General features: G+C 41.6%; 2 protein-coding genes and 1 non-coding gene across 3 annotated transcripts; 1 reads left to right on the top strand and 2 right to left on the bottom strand.

Annotated features, from left to right (window-relative positions):
* Positions 1-265: 265 nt before the first annotated feature.
* LOC139605552 (paramyosin) lies at positions 266-7790 on the top strand. Its single transcript, XM_071457136.1, has 8 exons — positions 266-1149; positions 1749-1889; positions 3156-3356; positions 4448-4635; positions 6240-6453; positions 6659-6757; positions 6948-7015; positions 7235-7790. Exons 1-8 carry the CDS (start codon positions 883-885, stop codon positions 7392-7394), a joined length of 1338 nt encoding a protein of 445 aa, XP_071313237.1. The 5' UTR covers positions 266-882; the 3' UTR covers positions 7395-7790.
* eif4g2b (eukaryotic translation initiation factor 4, gamma 2b) lies at positions 7559-21880 on the bottom strand. Its single transcript, XM_071457122.1, has 21 exons — positions 21646-21880; positions 20465-20573; positions 18588-18653; positions 17858-17983; positions 16385-16487; positions 16060-16191; positions 15718-15784; positions 15472-15623; positions 15156-15266; positions 14406-14588; positions 13909-14050; positions 13605-13768; positions 13399-13512; positions 12860-12988; positions 12596-12700; positions 11994-12209; positions 11185-11443; positions 10808-11012; positions 10041-10249; positions 9400-9521; positions 7559-9206 (listed from the first exon to the last, which is right to left on the bottom strand). The coding sequence occupies exons 8-21, from the start codon at positions 15553-15555 to the stop codon at positions 9141-9143; spliced, it is 2109 nt and encodes a 702-aa protein (XP_071313223.1). The 5' UTR covers positions 15556-15623; positions 15718-15784; positions 16060-16191; positions 16385-16487; positions 17858-17983; positions 18588-18653; positions 20465-20573; positions 21646-21880; the 3' UTR covers positions 7559-9140.
* Positions 13082-13251, bottom strand: LOC139608603 (small nucleolar RNA SNORD97). Its single transcript, XR_011685060.1, has one exon. It is a non-coding gene; the product is annotated as a small nucleolar RNA SNORD97 (small nucleolar RNA).
* Positions 21881-26881: the final 5001 nt, after the last annotated feature.

Genomic DNA, 26881 nt, shown 5'->3' with positions numbered 1-26881 from the left:
GAAATATTGTGTTTTGCAAAATTTCATAGTCTTTTGTGAAATGTTGTTGTGTTTTATGAAATGTATTTTGTGAAATGTGTTTTCTGAAACATTGTAGTGTTCTCTGAAACATTGTGTTTTGCAAAATGTCATTGTGTTTTATGAAATGTCAAATTGTTGTTGGGTTTTGACCCTCCAGGCCACTGTACCGACGTAATTAAAGTCACTTTATCATCACTCGCTTGACAGCGAGGATGTTCTCATGTACAATGGTGCAGAGGAAAAGAGTTCAACATGACCTACTTTTGTGACTCAGTGAATATCACGTGTATAACAACGCTTCCTGCCTCCTTCGGGCTCCAGCATGGATGACTGGCTGTAAGGGATAGAGCCATGTACCACAGATAAGAGCTGCAGGAGAAGCTAATTGGTCACACTTCCCTGGTCAAGAAGAGTGCGAGTCTATCTTCACCCAATGGGAGAGAAAAGCATAATTCAGAGTTAAAAGTGTGACAATTTCCTTCACACAGCATCAACACAGGAAGTCGTCCTCAGGGACAACAGCAGATTGTAATTGAAACGGTTTTTCTGAGCCCACTGATCCAAAGCCAAGACAGACTTGTCCAATAATTTGCTCTTTCTTGATCTGAATTAAAGCCAACAGAGACAAAAGGTGTCCCAATACCAGAACACAGAGACTGTTTGCCTCTGTCCCACACAGGTTTGTCCTATCACCTTACTTCATGAATAATTAATGATGACAGGATCCACCCAGTGAACTCGACATGAAACTGAGAACTTCATTCGACTGGTTGGCCTACGTCCTGACTACAAACCAGGAGCCCCATCATCTCTCAGAGCTCAAAGTAAAGGTGAAGTAAACTGCCTCCATCTGGCTTTGAAATGTCACTCCGAGCCAAATCCCACACAGACCTGCAGACAGCTGGGAAGTCCTCTCTGGACAACAGCTTGTATAAGTCCTTCTCCATGAGCAGCAGTAACGTCAGCAGAGGCGACCGGTTCAGGGATGGGGCAACAGAAGAAGTTAAAGGTCTCTCCAGGCCAACCAGGAGGCCTGTACGTATGGTCAGGCCGGTCAGCGCAATCAACTCCAGCGGCTCCTTCCTCCAGATCAACCACCTGCAAGGAGAGCTGGTCCGCAAGAGGAAGGTAAGGAGAAGGAAGGGACTGGCAGGTTGATGCATCAGCTGCTGTGATGAATGTGAAGAAAAGCTAATGCTAATCTGCAGCCTGGTAAATGTGAGACAGGGAGTTTACGAGCAAGTTGCGAGTCTTTTTTTTTTTTTAACAGTGCTTTGTTCCACAGAACACTTCAAAGTGTTTTTAATAGGTATTTTAGGGCTTTCTATCATATCACATGATCTTCATCACTAAATGGGATTTGCCCAGTTGTCGTGGAATTGTAGAGGTCTTTAAAGTGGTGAGGAAAAAAAGAACAGTAAACTCTGAACTTCAGCTAAGTTGAGGTGGGTGAGTGGAAATATTCATCAAAAGATAAGATTAAACCTAAAATGGTGATAATGGATGTTAAGAATCAAAATGTTCTGTTAGCTGTGATATGTGTGGAAAAAAAGAGTCTGAAAGTCTGAACTATCTATTTCAAAGCACTGTGTATCCCCAGGAGTCTTTTTTTTTTTTTTTTTGTTTATTTTCCTGTAATCCATCATTTTATGAGTGTGTATCCTTTGGAATGAATCTCTAATGTACTCTTAATGTCACTCTGCACTGATAATGTAAATGTTCCTCAGGAATGCGAGGATCTGAAGAAAGAAAACAAGTTCTTATCAAATGAGATCCACATGGAGCGGATCATGATGCGCACAGAGAATGAACTCACCATGAGGAACCTCAGGAACCTGAACCAGGAGCTGCAGGCGCAAGTCAAAGAGGTACAACTCTGCGCCGGACAAAGTTTTCAACAGCGCATCACTCAAGAGATAAGAATCAAAGTCCTCCTGCCTCCTCTGGGTTCATCAGAAAAGAACCACCCACCACCCAAAAACATACAACCTCTGTCCTCACATCAGTTTTATAGTCTGACACTTGTGGCATTGAATGTTATAAACCACACACTGTAAGTCATAAATATTTTTGACAGCCTCACTTTATATTGTATAGAGTCAGTGAGGTGCAAAAAACATTATATATAAAACAAATTTAAAAAGCAGAAAGAGCATTTCAGAAACACAACCTTTTATACAACACCATGATATCACAAACTTCAAATATATGTGTTGTCTTATTCTGAAATGTCACAGTAAATTCGTGAAGTTGTGTCATGGAGGGTACAGGTCTCTTGGGGCTGTTATGAAATGTTATTATTATCATTATCTTCTCTTTCTTCTTGCTCTTTACTATAAAGAGCAAGTAGCAGCATCCTCTTTGTGACCTCTTTGTAGCAGCAGCTAACAATTTTCTTGACTGTCAATTTTTGTTTTTCAGAAATCAAGCATGATAATTTGACACTGTGGCAGCGTGACATTACAGATACGAGGCTGAGCCAAATAGCCTATCACAGTTTATCACTATTTTCTCTAATGCCATGTTATCACAGTGTTATATGACAATATTTTGTTGATGACGTTTCTGCTTTCGAAATCTATTCACAGAAACATTGGATCCTGCGTTTCCAGTAGTAATGCATCCAATAGTATCTTTTCCACAATTAGCGCAAGTGTCTCTCCAACTCCACTCCTCTAGTTTGTAACACAAACTTCTGTTCTGAAGTCATATAGCTCATAACACTGCTGGCATCACTTGCACATACAGTTACTTTTATGTATAATATCTGTGGTGTGGCCCTTTTATCAGAATCAGAATCAGAATCAGAATCAGAATCAGTTTTATTGCCAAGTATGCTTTCACATACAAGGAATTTTTTCATTTTTCATTTTTTTTTTTTTTATATGAGAACACGCAGCATTTGAGTTATAACAAGGTATCGATTCTCAGATTATATCCTGTCTGATAGGATGTAGTGTTCTTATGTAAATGTTAAAAGCAGTTTCATGCCACATAATGGTATTACTGACTCTCATTCTTCAGCTGAGTGGTTGGAGTTGTATTACATCTACAGACAAAGGAAGCCTTCTACTGTTTCCTGACCAAGTCACTGCGGCACACACCCACCTCTCTCCCTCTCTGACCCCCATCAGCTGAAGCAGAAGCTGTATCAGAGCCAACAGAGGGCGACGTTGTGTTCCCGGGCTGCAGATGAGGCGGAGGGGTCCAGGGGGGACGCAGAGAAGAGCAGGGCCCTGGCTGAGGCTCGGGCCCTCGGGTGTCAGCGGGACAAAGAGGCAGCTGAGGCTGACAGGAGCCGCCTGAGCCAGGAACTGCAGCAGCTTAAAAAAGAGGTACACACACACACACACACACATTCACAAACATATTGTCAGCTGATCTGCACACTCACCTATAAACAACTTGTTAGCAACAGAATGGAAATAAATACAGGCAGCAATTAGTGTAACCATAGTACAACAATGTCATGTATACACTCACAGCCTGGTGCACTGGATTCCTCTGAGCTCCACTGTTGTCCAATAACTAACAAAGAAATATCAACGAACCACACATAAACACATAAACACACACACACTGAAGTTTATTTTGTGCCAATTCTGCTGCCAGACTACTCACTAGAGCACCAAATATGTATCAATCCGGCAGTGAATATGGTCCCCAACAACTAAATGCACTATTTCCTGCTATTGTTCAGCTGTTTCAAGACTTTGCCTGTTTTAAAAATGAAACTACATCTTTGTGATGTTTTTTTTTTTAAAGATTTACATTTTCAGTACGAACAAACCGGCTGAATGTAGAGAGAGACAGATGAGGTAGGGAAGACAGAAAGGAGAGAGACAGATGAATGCATTGTTGGTTTTGGTCTTGCCACCCTTATACTTTTAAAACAACACAATTTGACTGAAGTTCTGTCTGATTTTCAAAGCAAGTAGTAATTGGAAACACTCCTAATATAAGAAAGAAGCCTGTTCCCCAGTCTAGGGTCCACAGCCAGAAAGGCTTGGTCCCCATGGTGGTTCATACTGAGGTCCTCTGACAGTGTTAGGTCAGAAGACCCTCAGATATCTGATAATCCAACTGATAAAACAAACAGTAAAATTTTGATTTTGGAAGCCATTTAAGAGAGGCCAGAACAGTGGTCTCTTCTTTTGGTGACTGAGGAACCCATTAACATTCTCCACATCATGGGGCAAGAGGAGGAAATATCAATAATGAGAAATCATCGTCATTTCCACAGTTGTTAACGTTGATGAGCAGAGCCATGCACAGCAGATGTCATATCTTTAATCAAAAGGGATGTGAAACATTCTCTACATTACCGCTATCGTCATCCCCGAATCAGTCGAGGCATAAACAGGAAATAACATTATCAGCGGACTTAATGGATTGCTTTTTTTTTTGTTTGTTTGTTTTTTTGTAGCACACTGATCTGCAGCTTTTACTGGCACAAACAGAGAAGAACTACTTTGAAACCAAGCTGAAGCTGGACCGGGTGTCTGGGGAGAAACAGGCCCTGCTGCAGGAGAACAGGAGCCTGGAGGGAGACAGAGATGACCTGCGACACAAGCTGAGACAAGCCACACAAGAAAATGTCCAAATTAAAGAGAGGTGAGTGCATCTCTCTAGCAAATTGTGCAGCATCAAAGCTGCACCAGGTAAGACATTCAGGATCTTGTGACGCTGTGATACTGTAAGAGAGATGCTACACAAATTAAGTTTTATAATTGTTTATCATTATTAGTCTACTTTTTCATTTTTTGATAGACTTTTTTGGCATTTGAATTTGCTGAGCTTTGGCGTCCACCAGGGCTTTGTCCTTGGTCCTTATCACTTTTCTTCATACAGCACATATTTACCCTCTCTGCAGTGTATTTAGTCACTTCAGTGGTGTTTCTCACCAAATACTCACGACTGGAGCTGCTCACAACTGTGAGTATTTGCAGTGCGTTTGTGTGTTTGTTGGTGTTGTGAGTGTGCTCTATGAAGAAAAGCAAAGTACAAAAGTAATAAAACTTAATTTGACTAGCATCTTTCTTAGTGTTAGAATGTGCTTTACAAAAGAAGACGCAAAAGGTCATGGTGTGAAATCCTGCTCTTACAATACATCGGCATCAACATGCATTATTTAAAATGTACTCTGAAAACTGATGGGTTTTTTAAGTGGCTGGATGATTGCTTTTTGAAACTAATCAGACACACAAATACTGTTTAACTGTTTAATAGTGTTTGCCACAAAACCTGAAGCATAAGAAATGAAAATGGACAAAAGGAAAAAGATCAGGAACACTAAGAGTAATCATCTTGGCCTTTGCTAGATAATTATTCCTATCGTGTTTTTATTGTTTTGCCATTTTTGTGTATGTTCTGGTTGAATTCTTCACAATTATGACATGTCACATAACGGATCTTTGAGCATAGTCAAAGCCTGAGAAGTAGTGTGAGTGCTAGTAAAAAATGAGCGTTACATACACTGTATGGGAAAGCAGAAGAGCAATGAAAGGTGATCTGGAGGATGGAGGAGTGGAAAGGAAAGCAGAGGATCTAGAATGACAGGCAGCTGAGCGCAGACCTCCGGGAAGGCCAAACAAGCCTTTCCTACATGCCTTCTGTTCTCATCTACAGCTTTAAGAACCAAAGATGAAAGTCAGGGAAGAGAGGGGCTGTTTCATGGAGGTTGACAAGGCGCAAAGTGGTTTTTTAAAAGGCTACATTCACTTAAAACCAAAACCTCATTAAATCAGACTTCTTCACCTTCATGTTGGCGTGTGCAGAGGTGGTCCCTTGTTAGTGAAGATGGGTAATTCTTCAGAGGTCGAATGGGAGAAAATTCCTGAATCCAGATGTGCTCAGTTAGTGTACCTTTACCCAAACACATTAACTGAACGGGCGACACTTTAACAGCTTGTTGGTCTGATTTACGTGCTGATAATTGGCTTGTTTTTGTACCTGTGTGAAAGTTAAAGGGCTGCTTTTCATTTCAGGCGAGCCTCGCGTAGACATAAATAACACTTTGAAAACACAAGATGAGTTTGCATTGAAGTTCTTTGCAAAATAGGACTGGAAAAAGGGAGAAAGAAAATGGAAAGGAAATGACTATCAGCAAAAAATATAAGTGGGTGTTTGTTGCGGACATGGAATCAGAACAATTTCTCTGCAGTCTGTTCTGAGAAAATTAGATATTTTGGGACGTAATTTCAGTGTTCTGTTCACAGTGAGATCAACTCAAGGCGCAGAGCCGTAGCTTCCGAGGAGGAGAGAAAAAGGGCCAATCAGGCTCAGCGGGAGGCTGAGGCTGAGCGGTGCCTGGCTGAGAAGGAGCGGCAGGAGAGAACGGCCGAGTGCCTCGGCTGGAGGGAGAAACACCAGGAGTTAGCTGACAGGTTCAGAACTCAGGAGGACCTGAAGGCTCTGAGGCAGAACAAAGCAGTAAGGAAGCATCTCTGACATCACACCACACCAGAACAAATCGTTCACCAGTGTTCTCTGAGGCAGGGGAGAGGGATGTTGCCTGAGTGGTAAAACACGCCTGAAGGGCTTTACTGTTATGGACATATCTTCCATATTTTCCTTCTTCTGGGTCTGTTGCTGAATAGATTTTCAAGGTAAATGTTACATGTATTTTTTCCAACAGTGTCAAGCTAATATCAAGAGCTATTTCCTCTGCATGACCGAGAGCGATCAGAGGGTTAAAATTCTCAAAAATCAAGATGGAACCCCAAGAAACTTTACGGTGAGATGGCTCTGCATCTAAGCTCCTAAAGTTATCTACAAATGTATGCTGGTATAGAAAAGAAAAAAACGACCTGCACATGTTAGTCCAGTGCCTACAACACAGGGATGTGTGATGAAGAAGAAAGCTCTTGATCTGACAGTGGCATTGTGAGACCAGTTACTGCCTTATGCAATGTGCTTTTGTTCAGGAGGGAGATCCTGTGTTCATCTCCACCCCAGAGTCCAGTCCTGAGGAGCCTGAGAGGAGTTCATCCAGGTAAAGGCTCAGGGCAGCAGCTGCTGTGGGTCCTGTGGCCACCAGGGGGCCTCAAACACATCAAAAATGATTTTAGTAGATGTGTTGAGAAAAGCATGGCATTGGTAAGCTAAGGTAATAAAATAGCCTATAGCAGTGAGACGATGAGAAATAACTTTGTATTATAAAAAGGAAGTCTGGGAGTGAAAGATACATCTCATGTTTAAAACATTTTCTCAGGACTATGTTCAGGATCTCTGCCCCACACACGGGTAGGGATCTGGGTCCGACTCACTTTGATGAGCTGCCCGCCTTCGGAGGGGATCGACCAGACTCAGCACCTCCACGCAGAAGCAGGAAGGTGGTGGAATACTTCTGGATCCCTACAGACCAGGAGTGATCGATCATTTACCACAGACTCCCCCCTGCTTCTTCCCACATGCTCTTCAGCAAGGCTGGAAAAGTTGAGGAGCTGCTCACTGCCCAGCAGACTGAGACTCAGACTGGGCTGAGACACTGAATTTGTGAAGAAAAACTGAAAATAAAAGTGAAAAACACTTTCGGTGCTCATGTACTGGACTTTATTGACATTAAAGCAATAGAAGTGCACAATAATTATGAATACCTTACAATATGATCCTAATTCATTGCCTTATACATAAACATGGCTTGTGAGCACGACTCTTGGGTAAAACTTGATGTTGATCATGTTTAGCTGTTAGACTTATTGTAGTGAGAGAGGTTAATTAAACTTATCTACAGGTTTGCTTTTACTTTGCCAATTTAAGAAAACATTTTTAAAAAAAAATTCACTTGCTTAATTTTCCACATCATGTATTTTAAATAAAACACTGGGGGAGGTGAAAGTCTGAAAGCCTTTTTTTTTTTTTTTTTTTTTTTTTTTAAACAGGTACATCGAATTAATAAAAACAAACTTTCATTCGCTCTTAAACATTAATACTTGTAAACCATATGAAGCTTCATAAGAAAAGTCTGCTTCAATAAATTTATTGTGCAATCAGGCCAGGACTAAATCAAATACTTGAGCATCTGCTTGGACTCTAGGTTCTTCTTAGATTTCATTATCCCAGCACAAAAAAAAAACTAAACCAAAAAAAAAAAAAAAAAAAAAAAAAGAACAAAAGCCCATCTAACTAAGAGGTAGAAACACAGGCAACTTTGAAACGTTACGGCGGCACACCAATGATTACAGTTGTTTTAAAATATTGTAACATTTGGAGGATAAGTATTGCAACCACTCTTGTAATAAAAGACAACAAAGAGGGACAGATAAAGGAGGGGTGGGGGGCAATCACAAAAAAGGAAGATGCTCATCAGTGACCATGAAGAGCACTTTTATTTTGGAAAAAATAAAAAAAATAAAGGAAGCGGAAACAGTTTTTTCTTTCTTTTTTTTTTTTTTAGTAAGCATAGGTTGACTAAACGCGCACTTTAATTCATTATGAAATGTTTTGCCAGCTTATGCTTCACTCTCGCTTCAGTGGGGCCTCTTGACGTTCATCATACTTTCACCAACAACTGGCTGCTGATTTTAAATCCACTCTGCTGTGTTTAAGCATCACGTGTTTCTGTGTGTGATGAGAGAATCCAGGCTGGGCCCTTAGAGAAGATCACAAAGCAGGTCACTGACGAGACCTTTTGTTAAATTGTCCTATACTTATAACTAGCATTAGTGAAGCTCACCACTAATTTGACTTGTTCAGGGAAAGAATCCTAAACATTCTTAAATAAACCAGTTTCCTATTGGGGAAAACAGAATCGGGAAAATGAGTGGAAATGAAAAACATGCAATTAAAAAAAAAAAAAAAAAGTTACAAACCTAACACAGTCAGAGCAAAAAGAGAGAGAAAAAAAAAAAACACATGGTTGAGCCACTCCAGACTTCATGTAGCTGATCAGGACACAGATCCAAAATCAAACATCCATTAGGCAACAGATCAAATGATGCTTCTCAGCCTATCATCATGGTGCGGGTGGTAACACATGAGGCCCTACAGGTACAAGCTTTCGGTTTACATTTGCGACACAGAAGCAGCTGAGTGCCACGTGGTAGTGGTTAAATTGAGCATGGAGTTTAATAAAGGAAAGGTCGATCTTCTACACCATGATGCTTCGGCTTGGTTTCTCAATCCGCTTCCTCCTCAGACTCCTCCTCCTCCGCCGTCTCCAGCCAGGTGAGCCACTGGTTTACCTGATGGGGGAAAAACAAGGGGACAATCTGTTTCTAAATTCCTGTCCATCTTGTACAGAGTAGAAATCGGGTTGAATTGAACTGTTTCATCTGATGTTTACGAGCTGCAGTCACACATGTTAAACAAAACTGAAGGGCAGATTCTCTCTCTCTGCTGCTGAGAAACAAACCTAGTGTGATGGTTTTACTGTACCTGGAATAAAGCTTTTCCTTTTCCAGGGAATTCTTGAGTAATGTCTTCTTTCCATGCAAGGAAGGCTTCTTCTTCAATGATCTCCATGTCGTAGAAGTTGACAAAGTAGCGCAGCAGCATGCCTTAGTGCACACAGTTTTGTAGCATTAATGAAATGTTCCATCAAGGCAAAAAAGTAACATACAATAAAGCATCTAAATCATGATTTGTTGCTTTAGTTGAGGTTTTACTGATGTCTCTCACTTGCAGATCAGTTTGGATAAAAAGCGCCAAATCAGTGTAAATTTATAGACAAAACATGCCCTTCAAAGAAAAACTGCCAGTACACTAAGTATTTACAGTGCATCTAAATCATTGTGTCATAGCCAACTCTATATCACAACAAAAAGACTTCCAATACATAACACAAAACATCTGACCAAGGGGTTTACTGAGCAGGAAATTCTGCTGTTGAAAAGTAAATTTGGTGCTGCCCCCTGGTGGACAAATGATGCAATGAGACAGTTTCCACACTTCTATTTTCTAGCTCTTATGTACTGCAATTTCGCAATGCACACACAGTGTAACCAGTACCAGCAATGAGTAAATATTGACCTGGTTGATTTCTGGGTCTAACTCTAGCAGACACTGTTGCATTTTACCTTTAGGGAACCCGCTGGCGTTGCAGTGCACCTGCAGGGCGTACAGGGCGCTGACTTGCAGCTCGGTATGGTCGTGCAGGAACTTCTGCATGACGGGCTTGAAGGCCAGCAGCAGCTGTTTCTCCTGCTCCAGCTGCTCTTTGGAGGGGGCTGCCAGCTGCTCGTCGCCCTCCACCATGCACAGCTCCTGGGAGATGTACTGGAGGAAACTGGGAAAAGATCAGAGGACACTGGTTAGCTTCACTACAGGCACTTCTCATGTCAAGTCAGATCATTTCCTTGGATTTCTTTGAATTTATACACACAAATAAAAACACACTGACTTCACACTTTGTGTACAAAAGACAGAACAACTTAATTTGTCTAATCCTTGTTTTGAATGGCAATGATTTATCCATTATTTGAACAATTAGAAACTATTTTGATCGTAAATTCATCATTTCTCAAGGAAAAATGCCAAATAACGATCATAACAAACTAATTAACAAAAAAGCCAAGCACTGTGTGAAAACAACCTCCTAAAAGCTGAGGATTTTCTGGAAAACCTGACACTCACTAAAACCCACCTACCTCTGAAGCAGATGGACACATGAAATGAAAACTCTTGAGCTTAAACCTTTTATTTTTATTGTAACTCATAGGCTTTGCCTTGGAAATTGTATATGGCTGGAAAAACAAGCACATTTTTCAACATCCTCAGTTCAATTCAATATTTTTTCTTCCATTTTTAAAAAAAATGTTGCCTTTACATTAGGGTAGCTGTTTACCTGGTCATGAGGATGTTGACAAAGCCTTTATCAGTGTGAAGCTTGGGAGAGATGTTGTCTTTAATCCACTTGTAGATGGACTGTGGAGAGGGGTCTGCCTTTATCTGCTTCAGCAGCTCCTTCTCCAGCTTCAGCAGCGGGAACAGGAAGCTCAGCCCCTTCCCCTCCAGGATCTCCAGCATGCGGTCCTTGTTCTGATCGATTTCTGCCAAGCAGTCAGTTATTCAGACCGGGGGGGGGGGGGGGGGGGGGGGGTTTGGTGTTCACAATGGTTACAATGGTTTGCTCAGTGTGATGTTTCTGTTTCTGATGTGATATCAGTTCTGAAGCATTTTTAACAGGAAAGGGGGGAGGGGTGGGTTGAAGGAGGGACATACCTGGGAGCATCTTCTGCATGTTGACCTTGCTCTGCTGAAAGAGGTCGGTGAGCCACTCCCGGTCCCTCAGCTTGGCTGTCTGTTGTAGGCAGAGCAGGAAGAGGGGGAAGTGGGTGCCGTTCTCCAGGGGGTGAGCCAGTTCCGCCACGCTCACCAGCTCTGCGATGATGGCCCGGGCCGCAAACTGGGCCAGGTAGGACTTCACCAGGGGCACGTCCAGCTCGATCTTGGGGCACTGGTCTAGGACGTTGAGGAAAGCCTGCAGGAGTGGGAGGAAATGCCAGAGCATGAATAATGCTGTAACCCCCCCCCCCGCCCTCCCTTCTGGGCTCATCAGTGGAAAATGTGTCAGCAATAATTAACAGCAGCCTTTGTGGGTAATTCATCATAATTTTGTAAATGTCAGAATTACGCCGTGAGACGGTTTTGTTTCCTCGCTTTTCTGAAATCCTGTGGGATGTTAAGTGCTGGGCTGAACTTCACTGATAGGAATCATTTCTAGTTGGGTTGTGCCGACAATGATCTCGGTCATCAGAGCAATCACCTATTGTTTATGCCTTTGTCGATGTTTCTCCATTTATGTATCAACTTCTTATCATTGTTATTTGTAACATTAAATTACTTTTAATTTGGCCTGCCATAGTTTCATGTATACAGCCTTATAATAAAAGACACTGCTTGCACACACACACATGCTGCAACCAACTGACTGTCATTGCTTGTGTGTAGGTGCTGCACTGTGATAGAGGGAGAGAGAGAGAAGAAGTTTGCTTGGTGCTTGTACGTAAACAAATGCAGTGTGTGCGCACCTGCATGAAGTTCTCTCCAGTGATGAGGCCCTCGATGCGAAGTGTGTGGATCAGAGTGCTGGCGTGCTCCTTGTCCTCATCGGGACGGTCCAGGGAGCACACGATGATCTTACTGAGCATCTCTGGCAGGAAATGCTTGGGAGCCTTCATCTCTCGCACGCCACTCACCGCTTCAGTCAGGTTCTTACTGTTCAAGTACTCAGTCATGATCGCCTCCTGAAGAGAGGATTGTTCAAGTGTGCAGAAATCAGCTTGGTTCAGTCTGAGCGCCAAGCAGAAAACAAAAACTTATTTGTGCTACAAACGATCCTGAACGCTAGTAGGTTTATGTTTTTCTGTAACAAATGTCTCTCTGTAGTGAGCAGGATCTCTGTTGATTGCTCACAATAAACATCGAGTAAATGTTGTAGCATAGTGACAAATGTAAACAGCTAATCAGCAGTGTATTTAGCCATGATTTATATGACTCATGTTCTGGTCACACAAATTAGTGCTGTTTAAACAGATGGATGCTGTGGCAATGTACTGTTTGTTTCTTCTGAGGTGAGCTTTCAAATGTGGTTACAGATGACAAAAATCACCAACTGAATGGTGTTGCCCACCGTCATCTTAAGCAGTTCTTCCTTGGCAGGAGGTGGTTTCTTATTTGTCTTCTGAGGTTTCTCTTGGATGGGCGGAGGGTTGGTCTTCAGGCCAAGCTGTGGAGGCTGAGGCCAAGGGTCATGTGATTATTACACAGATACAGTTCAACATACAAATCCTGACATTTAAACGTCAAGAAAATATATGTTTTCTTTCCCCCACCCCCATCTATGTATGTTTAAATTGCCCTTCCCTACCCATGCCCATTTAACAAACCCTCTCACCTGTCCCAGAGGGGGGGTTGAAGTGCGTGGGGGCTGAGCGCTGGGAGGCATCATGGTGGGGATCTGAGGCTGGAGCTTGGGTACCTGGTTCTTGTTGAGGAGGAATGACTGAGCAGGCCTGAGGCTGATCTGTGGGATCACAAGGCATTGTAAACACAGAGCACACAATAAGATTAGTCAGGATCTTGATAAAATTTAAAAATCTGCATATTAACTAATTCCATGCCCTCATATCTCATAATCGCAGTCAGCGGACCAGCCACCAGTTTAAAGAGCAGAGGAGAGGGGGAGGAGGACGGACAGGAAAGATGGAGGAGATTAAAAGGTAGAGGAAAGACTGGCAGCAGGTTGTATTCCTCAGAATAACGCGTCTTTTTATAATCAGTGGGCATGAAGACTCAACACTGGCACTTAGACTGCAGGAAACAGCCTATGGTGCTAGTGTGACTATCTTGTGCATCTGGTACACTGTGATGTTTCACACTTTCATTCATATAATGTTCAGGAAGTTACATCCAGCAACAACGAGTTTTAAGTACCTCATCAGCATTGAGCTGTCCTTTCTTGCTGAATCGTGGAGGCATGTCCTTGGACTGGACCTGCTGCTGGGCCATGTGGTTCTGGTTCTGGTTGAGGAAATGCTGGTTCTGAACCTGGGGAAAGTCACACAAGCATTAAAGATCACTTTTTGAACTCTTGACTGTGAAACTCACTAATACTAGATGTCCACTGTTAGCAGGGTTACCTGGTTGGACTTCACAAAGGACTTAGGCCCCATGTCGAACTGTGACTGTGGTGGAGGGGCGATGTGGCCACCGTGGCCGTTGAAGAGCGGGTTGGTTCGATGGCGTCCCATTGTGGGCGAGTACCTATCCTGAATAACCCCCGGGCCAGTTCCAATCCCACTGCCTGAGAAACAAAGTACAAAGATCATGTTACTAAGTCCATCCAGGAGGAACATGGGTTCAGGTCTATGAAATGGGCACCCCAAGGTGAATTAAAAGCAAAAACATTGTATCATTTCAAGCTCATCACTTGTAAGCCCATACCTGGCATCTGTCCAAACATGTCAGCCAATCCCCCAAGAGTCTCCCTGTCCAGTTTCATTCTGTTGGGCATGAAGGGGCTTTCCAGGAAGAAGTCCATCCTCATCCCCTGAGACATGGGTGCTGGGATGAAAACACCCAAATCCTACAGGAACACACAGAACACAGCCGGTGTCATTAAAAAGGACAACATGATTAAAAGCCTCACCCAGAACTCAACTTGAATTTCTAACATTAATTTGAGTTCAAGTGTGCAATAACAAACTACACAGTTGGTTGTCAGGACAATGTCCTGCTGACTCATACTCTTCACAATAGGGAGGTTCGCTCATGTGCACAAACCTGTGCTTTTTAAGAGAGACTATAATGTTATATTTGTTTATGGAGCCTTTTACCACATGCATGCCCCAAGCTCAGTTTCTGATGTCAGATATTAACTATTAATCATCCCAGAATGTGGGCAAGCTAAACAACGAGCGCCACAGTTTCACCGGACTCACTTTCACTGCATCCTGACGGATCTGGTTAATCGTCTTTGGTCCGTTGTCAATGAAGGCCTTGCGGGGGACCCAGTTGTTTTCTCGCAGTTCCACTGTATCTTGCAGTAGGAAGCGGATCCTAGCGGGCAACTCCTTGTTGTTCATTAAGGATCGCATACGGCCAAAGTACTGATCCATTAAAGACTAGAGAGAGAGAGAGAGAGAGAGAGAGAGAGAGAGAGAGAGAGAGAGAGAGAGAGAGAGAGAGAGAGAGAGAGAGAGAGAGAGAGAGAGAGAGAGAGAGAGAGAGAGAGAGAGAGAGAGAGAGAGAGAGAGAGAGAGAGAGAGAGAGAGAGAGAGAGAGAGAGAGAGAGAGAGAGAGAGAGAGAGAGAGAGAGAGAGAGAGAGAGAGAGAGAGAGAGAGCAGACCTTGTACATACATTATGGCAGCAGGATTTACATTAGCAGTGGCTGTGAGCCAGTTGGACCATTAGGTGAAGCTGTGTCCAGCCAGATGGTGAGTTAGGCCAGGACATGAGATGACAGAGTTTGACAGAGTTGAACCAGGCAGGAAAAACAGACAACAAAATAAAAGAAATTGGTTTTAGTTTCCCAGCCTGATATTTTTATAGAAATTGTAAGTTCTTTACTCAAGCTGCCATAGTTGTACTCAAGTTTCTCCAGGAAATGTCCCCATGAGCCACACACCCCTTAGTAGTACCACCTCAAAACTGTAGGTTTATGGGAAAGATGAAAGGCCGGAACTGTTACCTTTGCTTTCTCATGGTCGAGTCTCGGCCCCACTGTTCTCATTATCTGACAGAGGCACTCCAGATCCTCCCCCATATCCTTGAGCTGGACTCTCTTCTTCTTTTCCAGAAGCTTCAGATAAAGATTAATGGGAGATGGGGAACAGGGGGGGGGGTCATACAAGGTACTCTACTGTTTTGATCAAGGTAAGCAACATTTTTCATTCCCACTCATACCATCTTGTACAATCTTACAAATGAGAAACACTGTCTTTAAATATAATCAAAGGTTGTGTATTTCAGAACACAAAAAAAGACCCAGAGGAGCCCGCACATACTGTTTTGATGCACTTATGAAGGATAGATTCGTGGATGAGGTCGAGTTTGCCAAGTTCCCCGATGAATTTAATGTTGCCAAGCATCTTGATCTTGGCAATGGCACGCTGCTCCTCCTCCTCAGAAGTAAGAGGGTTGTCATGTTTGTCATAGACTGGGGTAAAAGCAGAGGAAATGCAGTCACTGACCAGACTGTGGCAAAATCACATACTGGTCATTATACCACATGCACAAATACAGGGACCTACTTTCAACATTTCTGGTGCGGTTTTCAAATTCATCTTGAAGCTTGGAAATCAGCAGTCTTCTGAAGGTCTACAAGAGCAGCAAAGACATCCATCAATTACATGTAATGCAACAAACAATGTCAAAGCGACCGCTTGTGTTCCCATAAAAGCATAGATTACAAGAAGGGATTGAACTATTTCCGCCAAAAAAATAATTTAAGGAAAACTAGAATGGAGCTGACAGCTTCATCATGGCTTTCTCAGCAGGACAAGAATGGCTCTAGTGTTATAGAAAGGAACACAAATGTACCAGAGGTTTAAGAGTATTCAACTGTCCAGCAGACTACGAGCAGCCTAACTTACTGTGCTCTGCTTTTGGGATGTTTGGATCTCAGATGAAGGGCCATCAAAGTTTGGTGCGTCCTCTGCCAAGCGCAGACATAGCTGAGCATAGAGCGAGCTATACTTCGGCTCTTCTAGGGCTTTGTCTACAATCTGAACCACAGAGAGAGAAGGAGAGAGAGAAAGGGAGGAGGGACAGAGAATCCAGCGACCACTCAGGTCATTAAAAGATGCAGTGTATGGGTATGAGTCACTCATTGCAACCTGCCAAGTATCAATGAATACGTTTCCATTTTGCAGAACACTTAAGAATGACAAAAATAAATAAATAAAAATGTATGCTTACCAGCAAGATGATTCCTTTAAGGACGAGTTTTGAATCTACGCCCACATTCAGGAGCTCAAGGCATAGCTTGTCAAACTTCTCAGGCGTGAGTTTGTTGAGTATGCTAGAAAAAAAATAAAAGAAATGGGGGGGGTGGGTTAGTATGACTGTGCAGGATCAAGATGCTGGAATGGCATTTCATCAAGAGGGTTTTCCCCATATTTTTAGTTGCATGTGGTGAGCTAACAGAGAGCTATGAATAATACTGATCATGGAGCAATCTTATACCATAAGACAAATGACACGGCTGAGCGGTATGGTGACCTATTCACACCCATGAAAAGCAGGTTTATTCAGGGACATTGTATCAGTATCACAAGGCTATTAAAGACTCCAAGTAGCAAAGTAATTAATGTTAAGTCAAACCCACTCAATTATTGTTTTATGCCGCATTACATCTTAATTGTAGTTATTCAAAAGTTAGCCATCAACCAACACATAATGCTTCCCTGCCAAAGCACTTATTCACACGACTAACTGCAACAAAGCCTGTTAATTATGATAATTTGACAGGGTTTGTTTACATCTCATTATACACACTGGGTTTCTCATTCTTCACTGGCTTTGCACTTCCTGAGAGCATAGGATTCTGTCAATGTGTGAGTTAATGTTCAACATCTTTTCTGATCATGAAATTAGAGAAGCATTTCAGCAACAGGAGAAACTGTGCCCAGGGAACGGTCAGAGATCCTGTGGGACTTTTGTTTAATTTGGGTGTACAGCAACACAGCACACGTCTGGTCTAAATCTGGCTCAATTATTGCACATCAGTAAACATGTGCAGTAGGTCAGTCAATTTCTCTGGGGTCAGACTGCAGAGTCAAACATATGCCTCCTGTGGCGGACACCAGCAAACCTTCATTCCTGAGGAAACACTCATGTCTTCATTTTTTGTAGTTGTAAACATCACCTGACACAGAGTGGGGACAGGGCTCAAGTGCTTTTAGCGAAGCACATGCCATCTTAATGACTGTGGCACTACACAATTCAACAGTGTGTCCCTTCTGGACTTACAACATTATGTGTACACTGAGCCGGTCTTTGATAGCTTCAGCAGAAGACTGAATAAAAAATGTAAAAAAGAGCCATTTAGGTAGAACTGAAATATGATTTTCTGAGAGTACTGTCAGAAAAGGTATTTTCTTTAAATCAGCCTGACCTCAAGTCCTGTAACCTTTGTGCGAGACACTGGTCCAACTTCCAAGATTACCGTTCAAACATTTACTGGCATTTTTCTTCAGGAGAGCTCTACTGGCATGAATGGATTTTTGCAAGCCAAGCCACCCTACTCTGTTGATGTGATAGGTTTTGTAAATTTCATAAGAACTGGACTCCGCACACAACTGAAATGGTTTAAGCACCAACAATCTTTGGGCCACAAGAGATCAAAATTCTTGCACACTATTACTGGGTAAGACAGAGAAAAAGCCTTACCCCCTCACTTTCCTGAAGATTGCATCGTGTCGCTCTTTTTCGTTGCTGGAGTTGGCATCTCGTCTAGTGCTTCGTGAAGGAACCCATCTCTGAACGCTTTGCCCTGGGGTTTTCCCCAGGAACTCGCTGCAGAAGCAAACACAAAGAGTTGAGTGTCACACAATCTGATAAAAGTACAGAAAAATACACAAAAATGCTCTTGCAATATAATTTTTGTTGTATCATTAAACCTAATCGCTTACAATACTTATTTTACAAATGACTGCACACTTGTACTACAAATGCTGCACTACCCGGTCTATCCAACAGTCCAGTTCACACAGTAGGGCTGCAGTCAGACAATAATCTTTTTACTTCACCTTATTATTTACTTAAAATAAATATTGCTGTAGATAATTCTCTCATCACAAGCAGTTAAAACAATATTTGTTCTTTGTTCCACAAGTGTGAGTGTCCTGTTGCCTTTAGAAATGTTCCTCCTTTTATACCATTTGTTGTAAAATGATCCCTGCCTATGTCTGTAAACAAGCGTGCACTGAGGTTGACTGACTTCATGCTACAGGACTTCTGGGTATTCAAGTCAGAGTTTCCTGGAATTCTCTAATCAACAAAGTTGTCTAGTCTGTTTCTCTGCAGTGGAGGAAATCACTTACAATAGTCATGGTGCCACTGTGTTACTAATTAAATCACTATGCATTGAACACATTCCACGAAATGCCATATGACAAACCTGTTGCCGACAGTCTTGGGATAGTGCTGAGGTGCACCCCTACCACCTCCTCCCCCCGAAGAAGCACTGCAGAACAAACACAAAAACAGAACAAATTGGATACATGCAATGCCACATAAGATGCAATGATCCTCTAACTTCAGCTCATAGACGAATGAAATGTCTTATTTTTCATTTATTTTCCCTTCATTTACAGCGAAAGACACGAAACAAGTGCCCTCATGTGAGACATGTTTACATTTTAAAATGTACAAAAACTAATATAAAGGATTCAATCCAATCAGCTACTATGATATAAAATGTCTTCAGTAGCTATTATAAATTGAAATACAAACGATGTGGAGCCTTGTGCTTGATCACTGAATTTCAGACAATTATGTGTTTTATGACTGCAGGAAAAACAAGGTCAAACTGTCAGTTATTGGAAAAACAAAGCGCCAAGTTAAAAAAAAATTGAAAGTGGAAACTGACTCAGTGAGTAGGAATAATGGTTTGCTCCGGCCAAAAACTTTGTGAATAAACACTGCATGATACATTTCACGTGACTGTTTCAGGAATGACAATGAGCACATTTAGAAAGAGCAGTGCCAAATGCAGTGCATTTAAGGTGAGGCGTGTCCACTAAAGCACCACTGAATCAACTGAGAGAAACAAAGCTGAAACATGTAGCCATGGTTTGGCCAACATGGTGCCTTCCACAGACAGAACCGAGGAGAGACCTTTGTTGCACTGTGCGTCTCACAATTCACTTCTGTGGTTTATGCTGTAACTGCTCACCAAATAAATCCATTATTGGATTAGCATTACTTTGGGTTTTGGTTATGTCACAAGTTTTGCAACCTCTGTCTTTTAAAATTTTAATTCAAACAAGTTTGCCTTTGACTACACTTTTTATTATTGTGACATAACTCTGCAAAAATGTATGCTTTTGTAACTGGCCTCTGTTAGATATTTTAACTACTGATAAACCTAGGTTTATAAATTACTCATTCCATGGTCAAACTTTGCCAATGCCAATTTTGTTAAGCAACATGAAGCTCAAGTTTTCCCTAAAAGCTGGCACTGAAAATTTGAATTATTGAAGATAACATGGCTTTATCAGTAATGAAAACCATTAGTTATCAGTTGCGACAAATAAGTGAAAATAAGATTTATATCTCAATGGGATTCACCTCAACAAATTAAGGTAAATAACTGGCGAAAAGATAACATCACTTGAATGGCCGCAACATGATGTGGCACACCAAAGCTAGGGCTACATACAGGTTACATGGTTTCACAACCATCTGAAAAGCAGAACAGGTCTTCACTCTTCACACTGACTGCTCTGTTTGATCACAGACATCACAGTCCACTGGGACTGGTTCTTTATTCAGGGCATCTGCAACCCTTGTGCTATATTCAAGGCATTTTTAAAACCATTCAATTATAAACACCAGAAAAACAGTTTGCTAACTGAAATACCATGTGGAACCTCTTAGAGGGTGAATCACAAGACTGCAATCTTAACACTGCCAACTTTGACATTTAACATACCATATATCAGAGTATTTTAAGCCTCAATTTAGACATGTTAAAACTGAATCCATGAGACATCTTGTCAACCATGACCCTGTACACTGAACTGGGTATGTGCGGCCATCACTACTGCACAACCAACAGGACAGAAACCCTCCCATGGCTCATTAGGCCTACCCAACCCCCCTTTTTTCAAAAGGTTTCAAAAAGAGAAATGTCCGACAGCCATTTTAAGCCTTCCCACATCCTGCTTTGTTCTAAAGGCCGGAAGTTCCTGCCCATAATGATAGCAGAGGGTTAAATGTGAAAAGAAAAGAATCTCCATGTTGGTATGTCCTGTACAAGCTTTGGGTTATTACCTGAAACGAGAAGCACCCCCTTCTGCAATCACACTCTCCACTTTGGCGGCTTGACAATGAAGAATACTTAAAAGAATAAGAATAATAGGAAGGGATGGGGAAAACGGTGCTGAGGGAGAGAAATGGGAATGCAATTAGTAACAGCTGGGGGTTGGGAAAACAAGACAGAACCAATTAGCTATAACATAATTAAACAGGGCACTATGAGTTATGCAGGGTTTCTACGGACATCGTATGTTAGCCAGCTTAGCTTGATAAACAGTTCCGTGGCAAAATCGTTGTTATAGGCCTAGCCCCTAACGAAAACCCAAATTAAGATTGCAACCTGGCTAAACGATGTGGTACCCAATAGGAATGTGTCAGCTGAGCACCGATGCGCTTGTTTGGCACAATGACAGACGATACTCAAACGTATAAATCTCTGTTCGTCTTTTCTCGGCTACAACAAAGCAAAGATGCGTCAGCTAACCGGCTAACGCTACTCGCTAACGGTAACTAATTAGCCGGCTAGGTTGCTAAATCCATAAGTTAGCGACGTCACGACACTGGTAAGATGTTTACCAGGCTTCGGTATCCGTATTTTTTCACGGTCTACAAAGGGTTTAAATCGGTTGTGTAACCTCACATGACGAGGGATGTTTGCAATTACAGCGGAATAGTGTTGCTGCGCGATCTCAGATGATCTTTATTAGTTTTATGTTCTGATCGATGGCAGGACTAGCCTGCAAACCTAACGTTACCAGTACACCATAATGCAGAGAAATGGGGCAGGGCGGCGTGGTTAGCCGCTAACGTTTCCAGTCGACTGTGCTGGAATCGCCATCCCATCATGACTGGGGCTTGACATATGGATTTAAGGCCAGTTTAGAAGTAACCCTGGCACGAATCCCATGTACCGGGACATACTGACTAATTATATTCAATGACAATTAAACGGTGCATTATCACGTTTAATTTCCTGCAAATACCAGTTAGAGTGGCTATAAGACGACGCCATTTTCTACATGAATGTAAATCAGCAGAGCCATCGGTAAGCTAGGCTATCTGCCGGCTCCTAAGCTATAATGCTACAATTTGCTTAAGCAAGCTGCTGTTGAACGTTAGTATCTTAGCTTGCTAGCTAGCAGAAGCCATTTTGGATGAACCGGTGCGGTTTTGTAAGGGAGAAAGGTCTGCCTTACCTTTACCAAAGCAACTTCAGTTTTATATTTTTGTGTGACTTCCAAAGAAGAAATAAAACAGTTGTAAAGGAAACGCGAGTTTTGCGACGGATATCAGGAGAGCTGAAAGCAGAAAGATGACCGCACAAACACACACATCAAAACCTTGCTCGCCGCCTGCCTTGTTAGCTTTAGCTGGCTAGGAGAGAGCTCAATAGCTTGCTGCCTTATGGGGACAGAAAAGTCAACAATTTGCATTGGTCACGTATTTTGTTGCCATGTCAATCCTGACCAATCAAAAGGAAGATCTGTTTTTAAGGCGGTTCCATGAGACATATTATCCAATGAGAAGCACCCTTAAACAAAAGAGGACGCCTCCTTTAGTTGACTGACACAAAATTTAATATCTGCAGTGCAGGAAAATATACTTGTTAACTGCTCAAATTAATGGAGATCAAGGCTTTGAATTGCTACTAAATACATAACCAGTTTTCAAATATTAAATGACTATCAATGGGATATATTATATATTTGCCTCAACAGAATTTAGCTGTGGAGAACCAGAAGTTTCTAGACTGGTTATATTGTTTTTCCACAGGTCATAGCGCACTTCTCTTTACATCAATGTGGAGAACACATTCTGAACCATTGGACCTAATTTCAGTCACTTTTTGGATAGTCCTAAATTGACAGCTGGCTTATTGTCAAGTGACTTCTATTATGAAACAATTTATTGCTTTTCAGTATTTGTATTTGAGTTAATCATCAGGCAGGGATATATTACAAATTAGTTAGAGAGGTGAGTAGAGTGGATCATAGGAACTTGGTATATTCAGTAAAATACAAAGCTGTATTTTTACAGCGAACACAAAGTTGTATTTTTTTGCAGTATACAGTCATGTGTTTTCATGGTCTACTGTAGGAACACACATTTCATTTATGCAGGTATAGTATGTAATTTTGTGGACAGAATACATTGCTATCAAATATAATTTTCCTTGGTATCCACAAGAAATTAGTGTCAGTATTGTAAAGAGAGACAGGCAAATCACTGCACTTTATCAAGAAAATTACAATTTACTGTGTAATTTTTGAAACCAGTGTATTTGTATGGACACATGTATAGAATCTCAGTTTGTTGGTTGACTTAACAGCACACACGCACAGAGCATTTTACTAGCATCACCACACTAATACTGGGTAGGGCCTCCCATTGCTGTAAATACAGCCTCAATTTTTCGTGTCACGGATTCCACTAGAGGTTGGAAACTTGGATGTACTTTCCTTTGAGATTCTGCTCCACGTTGACACGATTCCATCACATAATTTCTACTGATTTGTCAGCTACACATTGCCATGTTCATGAAACTAATTTGAGACCGGATTTTGCTCTGTGACATTATCATGCTGGCAGTAGATATTAGAAGACCGTAAACTGTGGCCATAAAGGGGTGCACATGGTCAGCAACAATGCTTTGAGAAGCTATAGTATTCAAATGATGATTGATTAGTGTTGGTATTGGTATCGGGCCCAAAGTGTGCCGAGAAAACATTTCCTACACCACCACCAGCCTGGACTGATGACACAAGGCAGGTTTAGATGGATGCATGGATTCATGCTGTTGATGCGAAATTCTGACCCGACCATCTGCTGCCTCAGCAGAAATCCAGATTCATCAAACCAGTTTTTCCAGTTGTCTTCATTTGCCTAGTGTTGGTGAGCCTGTCTCCACAGATTTCTGTTCTTGGTTGACAGGAGTGGAACCTGATTTGGTCTTCTATTGTTGTAGCCCATCCACCTGAAGCTTTTTTTGCTCACCACAGTTGTAAAAAGTGGTTATCTGACTTAGCATAGTGTCTCTGTCAGCTCCAACCAGTCTGACCATTCTCCCCTGATCTCTCTCATCAACAAGCCATTTCACAGACCTGTTCACTGGATATTTTTTGTTTTTTGTACCATTCTGAGTAAAAACTCTTGAAACTGTTGCTGTGTGAGAAAATCCCAGATGATCAGCAATTTCAGAAAATATTCAAACAAGCCTGTCTGGCACCAACAATCCTATTCATTCAAAATCACTGAGATCATATTCTTTCCCCACCCTGGCATTTGATGTGAACATGAACTGAAGCTCCTGACCTCTAGCTGCAGGATTTTATGTATTGCACATCTGCCACATGATTGGCAGATTGAGTAATTGATGAATAAACAGGTGTACAGATGTTCTTAATAAAGTCCTTGGTGAGTCTACATGGCCAGGCCCCAGAATATATCGCAGATCTTCCCCATCCCCACACCAGAGTGTTCGTGCCTTCCAGTCAAACGCTCCTAAGCTCTGGAATGGCCTTCCACTAAATCTGAGATCCTTAGACTCTTTTAAAAAGCAAATGAAAACCCATCTGTTCAGACAGGCTTTTACATAGCATGTGGTATTTTATGCTTTTAACCAGTCTTCTATATCTGTTTTCCTCTTGTATGTTTTATCAGGTTTTTTTAACTTTTGCTTTTATTTGATGTATTTTGATTTTAATTCTTTCATTTGATTTTATTTGATTGTGAAGCACTTTGTTGCTAGTGTCTGTGAAAGTGCCATGTTAATAAACTTGGCTTGCTTGAGTGTACAGTCCAGATCCTTGAGTATTTGGACAACTCTTCAGGCTCTGTACTTCAGCACATTCAGATTGAAATAAAATAATGGATACTTCATATAAGTGCCAAGTCTCAGCTTCAATTTTATATCAGGGTTCAGGCTACCAGAGCCTTTAAGCGACATCTTAGATATGTTTTGCCAGAAGCATTATCCTTACTGGTTGTTCGTCTCTCCATCTGTCCATCCGTCCGTCTCTCCATCTGTCCCCTTGGTGGTCAAGGTCAAAGGTCAAGGTCACCATGATCTCATGAAACGCATTTATATGCTAATCATGACACAATTAAACACAAATGTATAATAGGTCAAAATAATGAAGTGAGGACATTTTATACAAACAACAGTCAAAGGTCAACTTTACTGTGACATCATAATGTTCTGCAAAAGAACTTCTGGTCATTAATCCATGCTGTAACTTAGGAACAGAAAGGGACATTGTGACCACTCAGTGGAGGCATACAACTGCGAGGCAGTGATTCTAGTTTTAATAAGTTATGCCGTTTTTGCATTCAAAGTTCATATGACTATTTTTGAATGCATATGAACTTTGAATGCATCAGGATACTTGAACTCAGCACCCTCCACTTGCGAGCTCATTCACCCTGTTACCCCTGTGTGGATGTAGCTGCTGCAGTCCACTGCCAATCACACTCCAGTCGAACAGTTATAACTTACTTCATTTTCACTTTACCCACAACCGCCAGGTTTGAAGCGGCATCAGTCCTGGCCAAGGACAAACTGTTGCACATCACTCAGTCTGCGGAGAAGGGCATGGGTCATGATCCCCTCTTCTCCATGCAGGCAGGAAAATAATTGGGGACCTCCATCACCCTAGACACCACAAAACTCCTCCTGGCACTTTCAGTTAATCGGCCCTCCACCTCTTCACCTTTCTCACAGCATTGTTGCTAAGATAACATCAGTTCACCATAGGACAAGAAGTAAGAAATAAAATGGTTTTGTGGAAACATCTCAATTTTTAACCCTGAAAATTAAACAAGCTGTCTGTATACATCTTTGCAGTAACCTTTCAGATGTGCTGGTGGATTGTAAATATAAAATTACTGTAGCTCTGGTCTTACGTGTCTAAAATTAGAATCGTAGCAGACATAATTGAGAGATTTCACATTGACTAAGCAATACATCAGTTGCAATTACTGCTAATCAATGAAATGAAATTGAATATCTGATGATGTTGGGCTCAAATGTAAATGAAACATCAAGTTAATTGAAAACAATAAACTGCCAAGAGTGGATGCAGGTATTCACTCCACATCAAGAATACAGCAGCCGATTTAGTTTCCCCCTCTCTTGTTCAAGGTGAAATGAGCTGGTGTAAAGTTTGGTTGAAAGACACCCGGCAGTTATGCTTCCATTAGGTGTCTAGAATGATGAAGGGGAAAACATAACGATCGCTGAGATGTAGGAAATAACAAAACATGACTAAAAAAAGGTAACAAATGGGCTGAATAAATGAGCAAAATAAAACAAAACTGGATGGACCACAGTTGTATGAAAGAATACAGATGGCACTCACTGTACAGGATCAGTCAAACTCACATACATACACTAAATGTGGAGAGGAAACCTTTTCCTTGCATGCAGTACTGTGTTATGGTGGATATGAAAGAGGTCACAGATTTCCAAGAACATGGACCTATCAGGGTAGATCTGGAAGGAAAGTTGTATGGACCAGTGACTGGATGTATCATATATTTACATACAGTTAATGGTATTGACGAAGGCTGATTGTACCTGGAAAAGATCACATGGCTTTTAACTTAACAGCCTCAAACTCACTGAATTGTATTGTCATATGGGAGACACACCTACTGTGTCCACCTACTGTGTAGATTCTTCACAAAGGTAGCACATACTGTATATAGGGAATGGCCTATAACAGTACAAATATGGGAGTCAAGTCATTGCAGGGTATTGAGGCGATGTTTAGCTTCCACTCCTTTTCTCTTTAAGTTAGTAACTTGGTAGATGGTATATTTTACATATATTTTATACATGCAGAAAATTCATCAGACAAAATACCACAGAGCATTTATTTTCACTTTGAATGAACTGCATCTGAATGAAAAAGGCCATATAGTATTAGTATACAGTGGTCGTAATGATGTGGATTGCCAGTGTTCATGTTAATTTGTCCAACTCCTTTAGATTGATAGACAGCTGCACACAAAAAGCAATTAATTAGCAAATAAAATATCATAGTAATGACTTTTCATGATTATAATGTTTTGACGTTGAAGGATGGATTAAGAAGAATCTGTATGTTCCTACAATAAAACCTCCTACAATGAACATAGGAAAAAAGTATGACCATTAGACCTGCAACGCACGTTTCCTAAATGAGATGCCGTGTTATTGGTAATTATGTGTATAAATGAAGATAAATGGATGAAACATAACACAATTTGCTTAGAACTGTACTGGTAGTAAATAGCAGGACCTGAGTGTGGAGCGGAGAAATGAGATTTGTGCTTAAATGTATTTGATTCAGTTTTCCACTAGAGGGCAGGATGAGCCCTCCAGTGGAGATGAAAGACATCAAATGGGTTCAGGGACTTTTTCTGCTGCTGTGTCGCTCTGTCCTCCATTAG

Source organism: Trachinotus anak, unplaced genomic scaffold, assembly GCF_046630095.1.
Source record: "Trachinotus anak isolate AG129_WGS33_773 ecotype Australia unplaced genomic scaffold, CSIRO_AGI_Tana_v1 ptg000002l, whole genome shotgun sequence".
NCBI lineage: Eukaryota > Metazoa > Chordata > Actinopteri > Carangiformes > Carangidae > Trachinotus > Trachinotus anak.
This window is presented reverse-complemented; position numbering and strand designations above follow the sequence as displayed.